General features: G+C 53.9%; 1 protein-coding gene across 4 annotated transcripts in view; it reads left to right on the top strand.

Moving 5' to 3' along the window:
- Positions 1 to 12,998, top strand: part of DNMT1 (DNA methyltransferase 1) — a 42,864-nt gene extending 29,866 nt beyond the window's left edge. For 3 of the 4 annotated variants that reach the window (XM_032626954.1, XM_032626955.1, XM_032626956.1), the window contains 17 exons: positions 992 to 1,107; positions 1,300 to 1,504; positions 1,581 to 1,714; positions 2,710 to 2,883; positions 4,970 to 5,191; positions 6,079 to 6,271; positions 6,980 to 7,064; positions 7,266 to 7,394; positions 7,544 to 7,826; positions 8,124 to 8,265; positions 8,844 to 9,010; positions 9,465 to 9,642; positions 10,331 to 10,526; positions 10,825 to 10,988; positions 11,147 to 11,263; positions 12,088 to 12,178; positions 12,641 to 12,997. In XM_032626954.1, coding sequence (XP_032482845.1) covers positions 992 to 1,107; positions 1,300 to 1,504; positions 1,581 to 1,714; positions 2,710 to 2,883; positions 4,970 to 5,191; positions 6,079 to 6,271; positions 6,980 to 7,064; positions 7,266 to 7,394; positions 7,544 to 7,826; positions 8,124 to 8,265; positions 8,844 to 9,010; positions 9,465 to 9,642; positions 10,331 to 10,526; positions 10,825 to 10,988; positions 11,147 to 11,263; positions 12,088 to 12,178; positions 12,641 to 12,672 — 2,628 coding nt within the window. In that variant the 3' untranslated portion in view covers positions 12,673 to 12,997. Of the gene's footprint in view, positions 1 to 991; positions 1,108 to 1,299; positions 1,505 to 1,580; positions 1,715 to 2,709; positions 2,884 to 4,969; positions 5,192 to 6,078; positions 6,272 to 6,979; positions 7,065 to 7,265; positions 7,395 to 7,543; positions 7,827 to 8,123; positions 8,266 to 8,843; positions 9,011 to 9,464; positions 9,643 to 10,330; positions 10,527 to 10,824; positions 10,989 to 11,146; positions 11,264 to 12,087; positions 12,179 to 12,640 lie in introns of all 4 variants that reach the window. The other variant, XM_032626953.1, reaches the window with a different exon arrangement.
- Positions 12,999 to 16,531: the final 3,533 nt, after the last annotated feature.

Here is a 16,531-nt window from a genome sequence, read left to right as displayed (position 1 = left end):
TGGGCTCCAGTAGTTGTGGCACGCAGGCTCAGTAGTCGTGGCTCTCGGGCTCTAGAGCACGGACTCAGTAGTCGTGGTGCACGGGCTTAGTTGCTCCACGGCATGTGGGATCTTCCCGGACCAGGGCTCGAACCCATGTCCCTTGCGTTGGCAGGAGGATTCTTAACCACCATGCCACCAGGGAAGTCCCCAAAATGGGCATTTGATACAGTTCTTGGGGTGTCAGTTTCCCCTTCCAAGCTTGTTTTGAAGAGAGCCTTCACAGTCCTCTCTGGCCTAGGAGTAGGTGTTTGGGGGCACTAGCAGACCGTCTCCCGGGGGTTCTGTGGTTACTTGCCTGTCTAAGGGTCAAATCCTTTACCAAAGCTGGAGAGTGAATGTCATCTCAGTGTTTTTCTCTCGATGTCCATAAGCCAAAGATGGTCAGTTCCCTCAACAAGCGTGAGGCCTACCCTGCTGGATGCTGCTCTAGGCCTAGACATAACTAAGCCCCTGCCCGTGACACATGTACTGTCAGGAGGGCAGGGGGCAGGAAGGGTGCTGGGGCCACAGAGGCTTCTTGGTGGGGCAACATCTGAGCTGAGACCAAAAGGTTGGAGAGTAGCCAGTGCATGAAGGTCTGGGGAGGAACCAGAGCACAGGCCCTGAGGTGGGACCAGCTTTCCTTGTGGGAGAGAAAGAAGGAGGTCCGTGTGGCTAAGGGAGGTGTGGGGAGTGGGGTACGGTGCTATTACAATTGAATGCTAGAATCCCATTTGCTGCTGACACAAGAGGGCAGAGGTGGTGATAGAGGGATGTGAGCAGCCTTTGCTGCAGGCTTCCAGCCAAAGAAGTTGGGTGTTCTGTATAGTAGCCAGGCTGGTAGAGCTCACGGCTTCTTGGAGAAATTGTTATGAGTGATACTTTCCTATAAAGTAACAGGAACTCGCAGGTCAAGCCTAGCACGGACCTTCAAACCCATCCTCACCTGAAATTAAGCTCTTGTTTTCAGACCGATGGGAAGAAGAGTTACTATAAGAAGGTATGCATCGACTCGGAAACCCTGGAAGTGGGGGACTGTGTTTCTGTTATTCCAGATGATTCTTCAAAACCACTGTATTTAGCAAGGTTTGTGTCCTTCCCTCTGCTTGACTTCAGCCCACACTTTCTGTTGAGTAAGTAGGAGGTGCCCATTTTGTAAGAATAGCAGCAGCTCTTTGCCCTATACTAAAACCAAAAAACACATGTCCCCCAAGGAGACTCGGTCCAGATCTGCCGGTCAAGTTAGAACTTCCTTCCCGCCCCCTCTTCCGGCTCCAGGGTCACGGCGCTGTGGGAGGACAGCAGCAACGGGCAGATGTTTCATGCCCACTGGTTCTGTGCTGGGACGGACACGGTCCTCGGGGCCACGTCGGACCCCCTGGAGCTGTTCCTGGTAGACGAATGTGAGGACATGCAGCTTTCATACATTCACAGCAAAGTGCAGGTCGTTTATAAAGCCCCGTCGGAAAACTGGGCCTTGGAGGTGAGTGCCTGGCGCCCCTCGTGTGCTCCTCCTCAATGCATGGGGTCATCATGGCTGACGGCAGTCTCGTCCCTAGGGAGGCGTGGACCCTGAGGCCCTGATGTCGGAGGATGACGGAAAGACCTATTTCTACCAGCTTTGGTATGACCAAGACTACGCAAGATTTGAGTCCCCTCCAAAAACTCAGCCAATGGAGGACAACAAGTACAAGTGAGTGCCGCGACTGCGCTCCTGGGCCGCTCTGGTGGTGCTCGGGGACGCCATGCGTCTGCATGAAGCCCTCGAGCTTTTCCCGTGCTTCTCTCTGCTGGGTTTGCTTTCCCCACGTCTTCTGATCGTCCTCCTCACCAACCAAAGAGCAGCCTGACTTGGTTGCAGTGGCTGTAAGTGTGTGGACAGCCTGGTGGGGAGTGACCCTCATGAGAAGCTGTCCCATCCAGGAACAGGATGTGTCTTTCTGGGTTCCTCAGTGTCCGTACCACAGATCTTGTGTCTTTTCTCGTAAGTGAGATCTTTGATTCCATTTTATTGGAACTGGTGGGGGAATGCTTTTAGGGAGGCTTTTGCTTCTCATAAAGTGTTCAGTGCCCCACGTCTTCCTTTCTAACCTTGGTATCTCACTTGTTTTAACTAAAAGTGGCAGCCGGCACCTCCAGAGCGAGTGGTGTGTGACGACAGTAAGGCTGACAGGGCCGAGGCTAGGAGGGCTCGCTGTGATGCCTCTGGTGTTTCTCCAGTCAACCTGGAGCTGCCTTTTGGCTTGATCTGTTTTTAAGGCAATCTCTAATTCTCCTTTTAAGGGTTTATTAATCAGAAATAATGTTGAATTTTACCAAATACCTCTTCAGCCTTTAGAGATAATAGCGTGAACCTCCTCTGACGTTTTGAGTTCCTGTCTTTACCACTGTCTGCATTATCACTCGTGGTGGATTCTTGACCATATTCTAGATTGTTTGTTAATGTCTTAGGAGCGACTACTCAAAAGTGCGGTTGGCTTGTCATTTTCCTATTGTGTGTATCTCTGGGCTTTGGTCCCAAATAAGTGGTTTCAAAGTGTGAACATAAAAGTGCAGGAAAGCCAGTTCCTCCTAACATCTGTAAATCTTTCCTCTTGGTCACCAGAGTCTGGATTAAGCCAGTGGCAGCTGCTTGTAGTCACTACCAGCCACTTAAGGGCCCTTGGTTTCTGTCCTTCACTCCTTCAGGTTCTGTGCAAGCTGTGCACGTCTGGCTGAAATGAGGCAGAAGGAAATTCCCAGGGTCATGGAGCAGCTCGAGGACCTGGATGGACGGGTCCTCTACAGCTTAGCCACCAAGAACGGCATCCAGTATCGAGTGGGCGATGGCGTGTACCTCCCCCCCGAGGCCTTCACCTTCAAGTGAGTGCCCCTTGCTGCAGTCAGGGCCAGGAGATCTGGGCCAGTACAGAGCTGGCTCCACAATGTCCCCCACCCCGCAGCCCAGTACCTGCTGCTGCCGAGCTGTCAGTGTCATCTGTGGTGAGCAGACATTATCCAGCCTTCCAGTGCAGAGCGACTATAATTCTGTGGCAGTGAAACTGTCTGTGAAAGAAGTCAGACAGAGAGCCCATTGGCTAAGGGAGAGCATTAGGGTCAGTGGTGTGTTCCTGCCCAGCTGGTCATGGCAGAGACCCCCTCCCAGTTCCCATCTATCAAGTGGGGAGAGGAGTGCCTTGCCTGCCAGGCCCCTAAGGAATAAGTGAGTTAAAAGAAAATGGCTGGGGCTTCCCTGGTGGTGCAGTGGTTGAGAGTCCGCCTGCCAATGCAGGGGACACGGGTTCGTGCCCCGGTCTGGGAAGATCCCACATGCCGCAGAGCGGCTGGGCCCGTGAGCCATGGCCGCTGAGCCTGCGCGTCCGGAGCCTGTGCCCCGTCCGCAACGGGAGAGGCCCGCGTACCGAAAAAAAAAAAAAAAAAAAAAGCATAAAAAAGGCCAAATTTCAAAAAAAAACAAAACCAAAAAAAAAGAAAATGGCTTATTAGCACAGCGCCTGGCCTAAAGTAAAGGCTGACTGTGAGTTACTTCTTGGTAAATGGGAATTGCATCAAAAGACTTCCGGGACTTCCCTGGTGGCGCACTGATTAAGAATCCACCTGCCAATATAGGGGACACGGGTTCGATCCCTGGTCCGGGAAGATCCCACATGCCGCAGAGCAACCAAGCCCGCACGCCACAACTACTGAGCCTGCGCTCTAGAGCCTGTACTCCGCAACAAGAGAAGCCACCACAATGAGAAGCCCGCGCACCGTGACGAAGAGTAGCCCCCGCTTGCCGCAACTAGAGAAAGCCCACACAGCAACGAAGACCCAACGCAGCCAAAAATAAATAAAATTAAAAAAAAAAAGAGACTTCCACATCAGAGGATTGATGCTCTTCAGGGAAAAATCAAAGCCACAGATATTGTCCACACTTGATCCATTCCTTGTTCGTTCTAAGAACTAGTGCGTGGTTGGATTTTACAACCACCATTTTCTGAGCTTAGTCAGCTCAGTTTCCCGACTTTCAATTCCATTTTCCTCGAGTCCTAATTGGAACCCAGTCCCCAACCTCCATTCAGTCACCGTACATTACAAAACATCGGTCCTTCCAGGCCCGCACAGTGAGTGTGCATCACGCCCTTTAGCTCCAGTTTTTGGCCTCGAAGGGGAGGACTCCCTGTAGTGCTGTCTACCAGATGCTCCTGGCACAGCTGAAGTGAGAGCACAGGTGTTCAGAGACACCTTTGGAGCCCGTCAGACTTCAGGGGGTCTGATGGGAAGGCACAGCAGCTGCCTTCCTGAACTGCAGTCTTCAGAGTATGCAGCCCTGCAGTCTTGGCAGCTTGGCATCTGATTTGCTGGCCTGAGTTAGCCAGTACGTGGTCAGGCCAAATTCAGCTTGCCCAGACCACGAGTCTTCTCCCCATGCCTCTCCCGCATTGCCTCTGGGTCAATGCCTCAGTCAGAGTGTAGGCTATGCCATGGTAACAACTCTAAAATCACAGAAGTTTACTTCTTGCCTGTACTGTGTGGCCATTGTGGTTCAGGGGACTCGGACTGTTGTGTCACTCAGGGCCCTGGGCTGACGGAGCCCTGCCTTCTCAGGAGTCGGCAGTCAGAGGTGAGGGGAAGCACACTGGAGGCTCTCCTGGCGCTCAGAGCTCCCGCTCCAAGTGCTTGTGCGTCCCTGCTGCGCACACCTGTAGAGCTGAACGAGCCACACGCCTGTCCTGAGGCTGAGAGCGGGGAGAACCTGAACAGCCTTAGCAACTATCCCCAGAGCACAGATGGAGAGTACCCATTTTAAAGTGCGGGTGAGATTTAGTCTCTAAATCTTGTCTAAGGGTACTTAGCTGCATTAGTTTAAGGTGTTTGAATTTAAGTGGTTATTGTCACTGATCAGTCATGCTGAGACTGCTTTTTAAGGCTTCATGTTCAGTCACTCATAACAGTTGCTTCTCTGCAGCATTAAGCTGTCCAGTCCTGTGAAACGCCCACGGAAGGAGCCTGTGGATGAAGCTCTGTATCCAGAACACTACCGGAAATACTCTGACTACATCAAAGGCAGCAACCTAGATGCCCCTGAGCCGTACCGTATTGGCCGCATCAAAGAGATCTTCTGCAGCAAGAAGAGCAACGGCAGGCCCAACGAGACTGATATCAAGATCAGAGTCAACAAGTTTTACAGGTCGGTGAAGCCTTTGCCCTTCAGGGGGCTCTGCCTGAGGCGGGGTGGTAACCACACACACACAGTGGTGGTCTAAGAGTTGGGTGGAGGTATCTGTTCTTCCAAGTGTTGCTGATTACCTGGAGGGTACCGAGGATGACTACAGCTACATATCACAGCCCTCGCTTTCTCTCTTAAAGCTGCAGAGCTTTGTCCAAAAGAAATCCGTGAGCAGAAGTCCAGAGTGTGACAAAGACAGGCGTGGAATGTCCTGGGCTTTGCCTGAGGCGACCTCAGAACCCTGAGTTCTGACCGCGTGTTCTGTCTCAGAACACTGTCTGTGTTCCGCCCCCCTCCCCATTCCCCATCCCCCTGTTCTTCTCAGGCCCTCTTCCCTGCTCTGGGGTTTCTCTCTGTCCAATGCCTTGGCTTTGCTCACTCTTTTTCTGGGATCCTAATAATGGTTAGGAGATAACCTGAAACTAATCCATACAGATAGGTCTAAAGTTGCTCCATGTCTTAGCTAGTGTACGCGGAAGAGTTTTTGAGGTCTTTGCAATAATCAGTTGAGTAATGAGAAAGAACAAGGAATCTGGCTGCTATAGGCGAATGAAGGCAGCTCTAGACATGCTTTCTAACAGGAGACCAGCAGCTGGTCTTAACACAGGACAAGTCTTTTGGGGCTACACTGGGGGCATAAAGAGCAAGCAAACCATTAGTTGAGTTCATGGCAAGGAACCCCACTTAGTCTGTGGTTAGTGCCAACTAAGAGGGTCAGTAATCAAGGTGACTTGCTGGGGTGGGGAATGGTCTTTACCCACCGATCATCTGAGCACTGTCAGGAATGTGCCATTTAATTGCCTGTCAGCTCGAGGCAAAAGAACTAACAAAGACCCTCGCACTCACAGGCCGGAGAACACGCACAAGTCCACCCCGGCGAGTTACCACGCAGACATCAACCTGCTTTATTGGAGTGACGAGGAGGCTGTGGTGGACTTCAAGGCCGTGCAGGGCCGCTGCACCGTGGAGTACGGGGAGGACCTGCCTGAGTGCCTCCAGGACTTCTCCGCTGGTGGCCCCGACCGCTTCTACTTCCTTGAGGTGGGGCCCTGGGCTTACTGGAGGGAGGGCCTTGGGGTCAGACACAGCCCCCGAGAAAGCAGTTTATCCAGAGTACGAATCTGTGACGTTCAAGTTGTTCTGGAATTTGACACTTTGGGCTTAAAACGAAACAGAATGTCACATTTGAGTGTCCTAAGGCAATAGCAATTTTTGAAGACTGTTGAGTGGCCTCTGCTGGCCTGGCCAGTGCCTGTGAGTTAGGGAAAGGTTCCTCTAGCCCTGGGAGGTGCAGCCCTGCCCCCAGTGCCTTCAGCCAGGAATCTGTGTCCAGGCCGGGGCCACACAGCCGAGCCTGTGGCCTGGTTATTGAGAGTAGAGCCAGCAGTTTGTTGGTTAAGCGAATCACTCTTAAGTTGTTTGAGCATGGCTTTTCCGTGACAGGCATGTATCGTTCTAAGATAACCCCATGTTTCCCCCAGGTTCCGGTGTGTACAGTTGAACTGTAACACTTGCCTATTTTTAGAATGAGTAGTCCAGGTACTTCAAATAGCAGGAATTTCAGCCATATAAAACGTGTGTATTAGAATTTTCCCCTCATCTCTAATGTAATAAAACTCAAAGCACTTTTTGCTTATGGCCATGTGTAGGGAGAAATTAAGTAGATCTTATCAAATTAACTTAAATCGTATTTGTTAGAGAGGGGTCTGGTGTTTCTCTTCCAGACTGTTGTGGTTCTTTCCTTCTCAGGCCTATAATGCCAAGAGCAAAAGCTTTGAAGATCCTCCAAACCATGCCCGTAGCCCTGGAAATAAAGGGAAAGGGAAGGGAAAAGGTATGTCGTTACTCCACGGGCTTCTTTTCAAGTCCGTCTCCCGTAACTCGATTCTCGTGAATCAGTCAGTATAAAAGAGCAGCCTCTGACGTTACCTCACTCTGCTGCCGCCAACTCAAAACGAGGCCGTCTCTGAATCACCAGGGTGTTTGAAGAGAGCACGCTAGGGCCCTGATCTGACTTGGGGCCTGTCTCCCGCAGGGAAAAGCAGGACAAAGTCGCAAAGCTCTGAGCCGAGCGAACTGGAGACGGAAATCAAGCTGCCGAAGCTGCGGACCCTGGATGTGTTTTCTGGCTGTGGGGGTTTGTCGGAAGGGTTCCACCAAGCAGGTAGGCTCCGGGTTTCTCTCCGCACAGCTGCAAAAACCGGACCGGGCGTGTTCCGCCTGGAAGACCTTTCTGGCTCTGGTCACAGTTCTGACTAAAGAGTCTCATGCTACAGGGGGTTCGCAGCTCATCTTTGTCCTTGTGTCCCCCAGGCATCTCGGAAACGCTGTGGGCCATCGAGATGTGGGACCCCGCGGCCCAGGCGTTCCGGCTGAACAATCCCGGGTCCACGGTGTTCACAGAGGACTGCAACGTCCTGCTGAAGCTGGTCATGGCCGGGGAGGTGACCAACTCCCGCGGCCAGAAGCTGCCGCAGAAGGGAGACGTGGAGATGCTGTGTGGCGGGCCTCCTTGCCAAGGCTTTAGCGGCATGAACCGCTTCAACTCTAGAACCTACTCTAAGTTCAAGAACTCCCTGGTGGTCTCCTTCCTCAGGTAAACAGGCTAGAATTCCCTCTGCGTTCGGTGCTGCCCCAGGGTGACTAGATGGCCGGTCCCGGGGCTGCGCCGCAGGCGTGCCAGGGCCGAGCAGTAACTGCTTTAGCCTTCTCACCTGCTGAAGGCGGTGTGCTGAGTGAGTCGCCGGTCTTTGCCTTCAGGAAGTTCACGGCTGCCCCTCCGCTAGGGAGAGACCTTGAGAGTTGGCAGGTGCGTCTTGACAAACGTCAAGCATTTGGGAGTGGCTTCTGGCAGAGTAGGTCTCCTCCTCTCTCGTCTCTCCCGCCTCCACAGCTACTGCGACTACTACCGGCCCAGGTACTTCCTCCTGGAGAATGTCAGGAACTTCGTCTCCTTCAAGCGCTCCATGGTCCTGAAGCTCACGCTCCGCTGCCTGGTCCGCATGGGCTACCAGTGCACCTTCGGCGTGTTGCAGGTGGGCCCCCGGGCAGGGGCAGACGTGTGTGGCTGGAGAAAGGGCCGAGCGGTCCCCGGACAGCAGTAAGCTGTCTCAAACTGAAAGTAGAGCTCAGAGGGACAGGCCACAGTGTGGTAACCTGCAGTGCGGGCGAGGGTTGGGGAGACGGCTGCCGGGCCCCCCTCCCATTCAGCTTCCATAGTGTGTCGGCCTCACTGGTCAACCTTGTTGGCAGCCGTGTTCTTTCCCTTGTGACCGTGGGCTGCCAGGCAGGTGGCACGGCTCCCGGTGTCTTCTCTGGCTGCTCTTCTCCCCAAGTGCTCCTTCATGTGCTGTTTAAAGAGCTGGCTGGGATCGCCAGCAGGGTTCACTCCCATCTTCTCCAGGGGCTACCGGCCACCTCCTGGGATCTTTCGTCCTCTTCTCCGGTCCCACCTCCTGTTAGGCATGAGCCCGTGGGTTAACTAGGGGCTCTCCGGGTGAGCTCCACACCAGCCAGACGCCCCAGAAAGTCAGGTGCTGCGGACCCCAGCCCTTCGCCCAGCTGCTCGGAGGTGCCCACTGACCATGTGTGTGTCTGGCCCTCTCCCACGCAGGCTGGTCAGTACGGCGTGGCCCAGACGCGGAGGCGGGCCATCATCCTGGCCGCGGCCCCCGGAGAGCAGCTCCCTCTGTTCCCGGAGCCGCTGCACGTGTTCGCGCCCCGGGCCTGCCAGCTGAGTGTCGTAGTCGACGACAAGAAGTTTGTCAGCAACATCACCAGGTAGGAGCACCCCCGGCCAGCCCGCCGTCCTGGTGCTTGTGAGCCTTCCCCGGCGAGGCCTGGTGCGGGTGGACCTCTGTGAAGAGGCCCGAGCCGAGGAGACAGTGTTAGCGAGGGCAGACAGCGCCGCGTCCAGCCTGCCCTGCGAACGCTCTGCCACCTCTGCTCTCGTTCTGACCCCGAGTGCCCTGTGTCCAGGGCAGTGGCCAGAAGCCTGGCCGCAGTCACGGGCAGAGCCCACACTATAGCCTGTCCCCTTTTCCGATGGGGTCTGAGAAGAATGCTGCCCCTGTGACCTCGGGCGGCCCTCTGACCCCGAGCCGTCCTTTGACCCCGAGCCGGGTTGCCTTCTCTGGAGAAGACGGTGCCAGCAGTCGGGGGATGGCAATTGTGACTCACACACATGATAGCTGTGTGTGTCCCCAGAGGTGCCACAATCTGTGCTCTGTTGCAGGTTGAGCTCGGGTCCGTTCCGAACCATCACCGTGCGGGACACGATGTCCGACCTTCCTGAGATTCGGAACGGAGCTTCAGCGCAGGAGATCTCGTACAACGGGGAGCCTCAGTCCTGGTTCCAGAGGCAGCTCCGGGGCTCGCAGTACCAGCCCATCCTCAGGGACCACATCTGTAAGGTAACGTCACCTCCATAAAGCGGGGCCTCCTCCCAGCGGCCTCCCAGGAACAGCTCTGTGGTTGGAGCCCAGCCAGGGCTTGCGGGGGAAGCGGGGTCTGGTCTCGGCCCCCTTCCAGCTCCTTCTGCTCTTGGCCCCTAACCCAAACTCTGCTACCTCAGCCGGCCCCCAGCCTCACATCTCACTGCCTCCTGCTTCTCCTTGCACCCCACCCCCGCCCCAGTACATGGTCCTGGAAAGTGTCAATCAGAGCTTATACTCTGCCTAGAATCGGGCTAGAATGGTGTGTCTGGCCATCGTCTCCTATGACTGGTCTTGTCTCTCAGCACCGCTGTTCTCTGGGTATCTCCCAAACGCACCAAACCCCAGCTCTCCCCGCCGCCGGCCCCTCCTGTCCTGCAGGGCTCAGCTCCGAAGTCACCTCCTCAGTAGCCCCGCGCTTGCCCGAAGCCATCCCTTCACCCGTTCCCCCGTCGTTCACGTCCCTGCTCTGGTGTCTTCATGGCACGTGTGTAACCCCCAGGTTGTCGATTGGGGTCACTGCTTGTCTCCCACAGTGGGATAAAAGCCCCTTGGGGTCCTGGTCACCGTGGTTTGCCCAGTGCCCAGTACTATGGCGCCCAGCCCACTGCATGTGGTCAGGTGCTCCCTGAGCTCAGCGACAGCTGGGCCTGCCGTGCTCTTCCAGGACATGAGCGCGTTGGTGGCTGCTCGCATGCGGCACATCCCTCTAGCCCCGGGCTCAGACTGGCGTGACCTGCCAAACATCGAGGTGCGGCTCTCTGATGGCACCTTGGCCAGGAAGCTGCGGTACAACTACCACGACAAGAAGAATGGCTGCAGCAGTGCCGGGGCTCTCCGCGGGGTCTGCTCCTGCGTGGAAGGTTTGTGCCCTGGCCTCCAGGTGTGGCTTCCTCAAGTTTGGTGTGAAGCCCCAGCCCCCTTAGGCTCTGCAGCGGGGCGGTGGGCTCAGGGTTTCTCAGCAGGAGATGCCGGGGCTGCCGCGCAGGAACCCAGCAGCCCTGGGTGGGGTGCAGACTCGACAAGCCTGGGTGTCCCTGCTGCGCACGGCTGCTGAGGACAGGGTCCGTGATGAAGCTCTGCCTGGCAAACGGGGACTGTCGGCTGCTGTATCATCGCGTTCCGTCAGCACAGCCCCATCGCAGCCCTCTCTTCCAACAGGCAAAGCCTGTGACCCTGCGGCCAGACAGTTCAACACTCTCATTCCCTGGTGCCTGCCCCACACCGGGAACAGGCACAACCACTGGGCCGGCCTCTACGGACGGCTCGAGTGGGACGGCTTCTTCAGCACGACCGTCACCAACCCCGAGCCCATGGGCAAGCAGGTAGGTCTGAGGGCCACTTGGGCCTGGGCGGGGACGGAGGCACGGGCTTCGCGGCTGGGCCGGCCCTCCTCGCCGCCTCCTGCCTCTGCGCCCCGGCCCGGGGTGGGCTTCCCGTGGCCCCGTCTCCTTCCCACCCACATCGCACCTCTTGCCCCCAGGGCCGCGTGCTCCACCCAGAGCAGCACCGCGTCGTGAGTGTGCGGGAGTGCGCCCGCTCTCAGGGCTTCCCCGACACCTACCGGCTGTTCGGCAACATCCTGGACAAGCACCGGCAGGTCAGTGGAGCGGAGTCGGCCCGGGTCTCCTCCCCGCTGAGGAGGGGCGAGCGGCACCGCGCACGAAGCGGCCCTGGCCGGAGGGAGACCAGGGGGTCGGGGGTCGGTGGGGAGCTTGACTCGCAGTCACTTCCTAGGGGACGCTGAGCCCCCAGAGCTGGGGGCTGACTGGCCTCAGCACTCCCACGAGGGGGTGGTCAGGAAGGAGGGACCCTGTCCCCGGGGCCCAGGGCGCTCCCGGGTCAGGCGGAGTCGCCAAGTGCGTCAGGTGCCGTGGACAGCTGAGGCACATTTCGCCCAAAGGAAAGTTCCAGCGCATTGCAGAGAGCAGATGAAATACCCGGTGGTGAAAATTCACTGTTGCTAAGGGTTGAAACGAACCAGTAATTCCTCCTGTTTCTCAGAGTGTTCCGTTTGGCTGTTAGTGAAATGTATTTCCAAGGAGTGCAGGCCTGTGGCTGAAAAGGCCAGCAGTGCCTGGGGGTTACAGCGAGACCCTCCCATTTCACCCCTCTCACCCCTCTCGGCCATCCTGTGCTCTGGGAGCAGAGCTCTCAGCTAGTAGTGAAACATAGTAGCTTCCATATCCAGGTTCTAAGATTTTCTAAAGCCCTTTAAAGGCCCCCTTCTCTGAGTGGTGCTTGACCTGCTGGTGTTTGGGGCGGGAGGGTGGGCTGGGTGGAGGGTCTGAGTGCCATCCTGAGGGAAGGGCTTTGGAGGCCTGTGTGAGCCTGAGACCGGGGGCCCAGTGCCCGTGTCCGAGTGGAGGCTAGCGCTGACTCCAGCCATGCCGAACCACATGTCGCCCTCCTTCCCTCCTGCAGGTGGGTAACGCCGTGCCACCGCCACTGGCCAAAGCCATCGGCTTGGAGATCAAGCGCTGTATGATGGTCAGAGCGCGAGAGAGCACCTCAGGTATGGTAGGGAGCGGTGGGGACAGCAGGGGTTTGGCTTTAGGCTCTGAGACTGGGGCGAGTCACCCACCCTCCCTGGTGGCCTTGCGTCCCTCAGGGTTGCTCTGAGATGAGTGAGCGTGTGGGTAAGCACGGAGCACTGGGGCCCAGCACGCAGTGGACGAGTGGTCAGATTTCGGGGTGCTTGGCTCTGTCCTGCTAAGTGAGTCTGGGTCGGCTGCGCCCGCCTCAGACACTAGCCCATAACCCAGGTGGTCTGGAAACCTTTAGGGAGCACCTGAGCAGTGTTCAGTCTCTGAATGCTGGTGCAGAGCTGCTGCAGGTTCTTACGAGGTGGTCCTTTCAGTGTCAACGCCTGGGCATTAACGTAGTTCCTGGTCCACGTACCTGACGTGCTTGCCTATTGCTTCGTGTAACATTACATACGTTCCCTGCAGTGACTCTCCCTTTTATATCTCTTCAGTTAAAATCAAGGAGGAGACTGCTAAGGACTAGTTCTGCCCTCCAATCGCCTTTGTTTCTGGCACCGGAGATCCCCAACGTGCACTGATATTGTTGTATTTTTAACATGTCAATCTGTCAGTTCAGATGTGTTGTACACGGTGTTTGTGGCCTTGGCTGACATGAAGCTCTTTTGTGAGATTTGCTTATCGACTAATTTGACTTAGTGATGAAACTGTGCAGTACTTTGTCCGTTCTGGATTTTAAAAGTTTTTTATTATGCATTATATCAGATTTACCACTGTATGAGTGGAAATTAAGACTTTATGTAGTTTTTATATGTTGTAATATTTCTTCAAATAAATCTCTCCTATAAATCACCCTGGGTGATGACTCCTGATTTGCCAGGGACTTCCGGCCGCCTCTCAGCTGAGGCTGGATGAGAGTGGTCTCCTCAGTGTCGCAGGTGACCCCGCAGAGGCCTCGTCTGAAGTTAGACGTCCCATGCCTGTTTGGGGTGGGGGTGGTGGCTCAGTTCTGGCCAATACGATGCAAGTGGAACTTGCTGGTGCGGTTTCCCAGAACACCCTTTAAAGGAAGAATCTTGGACTCCCCGTGGCCTTGTAGCCCCGGGCTGTGATGCCTGGCAAGGCAGCAACTGTCCTGTGACCGTGAGGCCAGAAGCCCCATGCAATGGATGGTGGAGCAAAAAGAGTCACTCGTAGCCCTGGCCTGCCACCCCCAGGCAGAGCCCTTATTTGTTTAAGCATCTGGGATGTGGGCTTTCCATACTTTCACCCTGACTCAGTCCTACTGAATTCTGAGATGAACGACCCTTTTCTTTGATTTGTCTTTGGGAAAAGACCTGCTATAAAATGACGACAAAGCAGAAGCAGACAAAGACATGTGAGTCATCAGCACACACAACCCAAAGGGCCGCTGTTAGGATGTCTAGTAACACCTGCCCCACCACCTCTACGTGTGCTTTTAGGAAAGCACTTGGTGGCACCTCAACTGTAACTGTCCATGTAAGTCACGGGTGCCTTAATCATAAGACTAAGGGACTAGGACTTCCCTGGTGGCGCAGTGGTTAAGAATCCATCTGCCAGTGCAGGGGACACGGGTTTGATCCCTGGTCCGGGAAGATCCCACATAACGCAGAGCAACTAAGCCCGTGCGCCACAACTACTGAGCCTGCGCTCTAGAGCCCGAAAGCCACAACTACTGAGCCCTCGTGCCACAACTACTGAAGCCCGCGCACCTAGAGCCTATGCTCCGCAACAAGAGAAGCCACCACAATGAGAAGCCTGTGCTCGCCGCAACTAGAGAAAGCCACGTGCAGCAACAAAGACCCAACGCAGCCAAACCAATCAATCTATCAATCTTAAAAAACAAAAGACCAAGGGACTAGAGATAATTCAAATGTAAAATTTAAGTTCCTTCATGGTAATTAAGATGGTCCCTCTTCTCTTGTAAACGACACTGCACTGAACATCCTTGTATGGACTCTTCCATTGTATCCTTTAAGGAAATACGTAGTGAGCTTCCTGGATCACTGAGTATAAATGTTTTCATATTTCCCTTTCAGGTCATGTGGCTGACCTACCCCCCTGGAGAGATTTTAATGCTTCTCCCACCAACAGTGCCACCTGGACTTTACCCTACCCTGACTTTTGCCTCTTCGATCCTTGTCAATGGAATAGTGAGTCTTGTTAGCAATTTTTTTTTTTTTTTTGGCCACGTGCATGGCTTGCAGAATTAGTTCCCCAATCAGGGACTGAACCCTGGCCCTCGGCAGTGAAAGCACTTGAACCCTGGCCCTCGGCAGTGAAAGCACTTGAACCCTGGCCCTCGGGCAGTGAAAGCGCATGGGGTCCTAACCACTGGAACACCAGGGAATTCCCTTGTTAGCATTTTTTTAGGAGTGATTCAACACTCCCAAGTGTCTGGTGGCCACTGGAATTTGTTCCTTATCTCCGTGGTGACACATGCTGTAACCTTCGTCCTTGCTAGGGGCTGTCCCCTTCTTGTGTTACTTTCATCTTGAGTCATCCTATCTTTGCTATAAAGAGACTTTATTTTTTAGGGATTAGATTTATATTTGTCTGCTCTTCTATTTTTGTAGAGCCTATCCAGAAAGGCCTTCCCTACCCCTAAATCAAACTAGTGTTTTCTTCCATTATTTCTATGACATCTTAACATATGAATCATTTTTATGTGGCGGGAAACTGACATCTCAACTTATTTTTTCAACAGGTAACGAACGCACATGGTAAACACAACAGCTCGACATGGTAAAGTTCCCCTGTCAGATTTTATTTTTTAGCTATATGTTCTGTTTTTTTTTTTTTTAAGCTAAAAACACTTGAAAAAGTATATCGTGAGTACAGGGAAAAGTATGCTAAGTCTTCATTCCCAGGCCCCCTGACCAAGACACCAAATCCTTGTCTTTCCAAAGTCCTTCTGTGCCCGAGTGCAGGTGTGTGTGTCTATCTTTGCTACAAATAAATGGTGGCGTCGATTATAAGCGCTTTGCACTTTGAAGGTTGTTCTACCTAGGAGTGTCTCACTGGATTCCCATTGTAAACGGAGGTCTAATATGAAATGCACAAGTCCTGGGTGTGCAGCAGTTTATTCCGGTAAATGAATCAGTCTGAGGACCGACGTCCTTCTCAGACTATAGAATGTTTCCATCACCCCAGAAGTCCCCTGTGTCCCTTCCCAGTTCAGTATCCCCCTTTGCCACCACCACCAGGCAACCTCTGATCCACGTCCATCTTCATGGATGACTTTCACCTGTTGGTGCAGTGTGGGCTTCTCTGTCTGGCTGCTTTCACTCAGCCTAATGGTTTTGAGATTCACCCATGTTGCTAATGTATCATCGGTAGTTGGTCTCTCCTTCTCACTATGCAGAAGGAATGCCCTTATTTTAAACCTCATCAGTCTGTGTTTTAAAGTCTTCATATAGATATTACAAGTTTCTTAACTCAATTCCTAGATATTTAATCCTTTTATTACTAATGTATGCGGATGTTATTTTCCAAACAGTGGTCCTTTGCCTACAGAAAGATTACTGACTTTGTATTTTCTATTTTTATATATATATATATATATTTTTTTTTTGTGTGTGTGTGTGTGTGTGTGGTACGCGGGTATCTCACTGTTGCGGCCTCTCCCGTTGCGGAGCACAGGCTCCAGACGCGCAGGCTCAGCGGCCATGGCTCACGGGCCTAGCCACTCCGCGGCATGTGGGATCTTCCCAGACCGGGGCACGAACCCGCATCCCCTGCATCGGCAGGCAGACTCTCAACCACTGCACCACCAGGGGAGCCCTATATATATATATTTTAACTTAGCCAATTTACTGAATTCCATCATTTTTGTGATACTTTTCCAGTTGAGGTCATCGTTTCAGGTATTCAGTATGCCACCAGGAAAAATCTGAGGAGCACGTTAGCATAAAGAGTGGAAACAGTGTTCTGTGGCTCAGCCCTTGGGTCTCAGCTGGGTGGTGGGCTGTCCCTCAGGGGTACAGTTCCAGGGGTGGCCCAGGGTATACCTGCCTGTGAGGTATACCCACCTCCATGCACCCCGAGCTCGCTGGCCTGAGCCAGGCTTGTGGACCTAGCAGGTGCTGCTGTGCTTGGGCGGGCCAGAGTGAGGGGACACTGCTGCCAGCAGGTAGCTCCTGCCACCCTGGCCGACTGGCAGGGAAATTGTTCCTTCCATCAGGGTGGAAGTTGAGCCTTCTCTGGGGAGAATAGTGATTGTAGTAGATTGGCGTACATGTACTCTATTTTTGTAAATTGAAGTATAGCTGATTTACAATGTTGTGTTAATTACTGCTGTACAGCAAAGTGACTCAGTTATATATTTATATATGTTCTTTTTTTATATATATTCTTTTCCCTTA

Source organism: Phocoena sinus, chromosome 3 (assembly GCF_008692025.1).
Source record: "Phocoena sinus isolate mPhoSin1 chromosome 3, mPhoSin1.pri, whole genome shotgun sequence".
In the NCBI taxonomy this organism is placed as follows: Eukaryota; Metazoa; Chordata; class Mammalia; order Artiodactyla; family Phocoenidae; genus Phocoena; species Phocoena sinus.
This window is presented reverse-complemented; position numbering and strand designations above follow the sequence as displayed.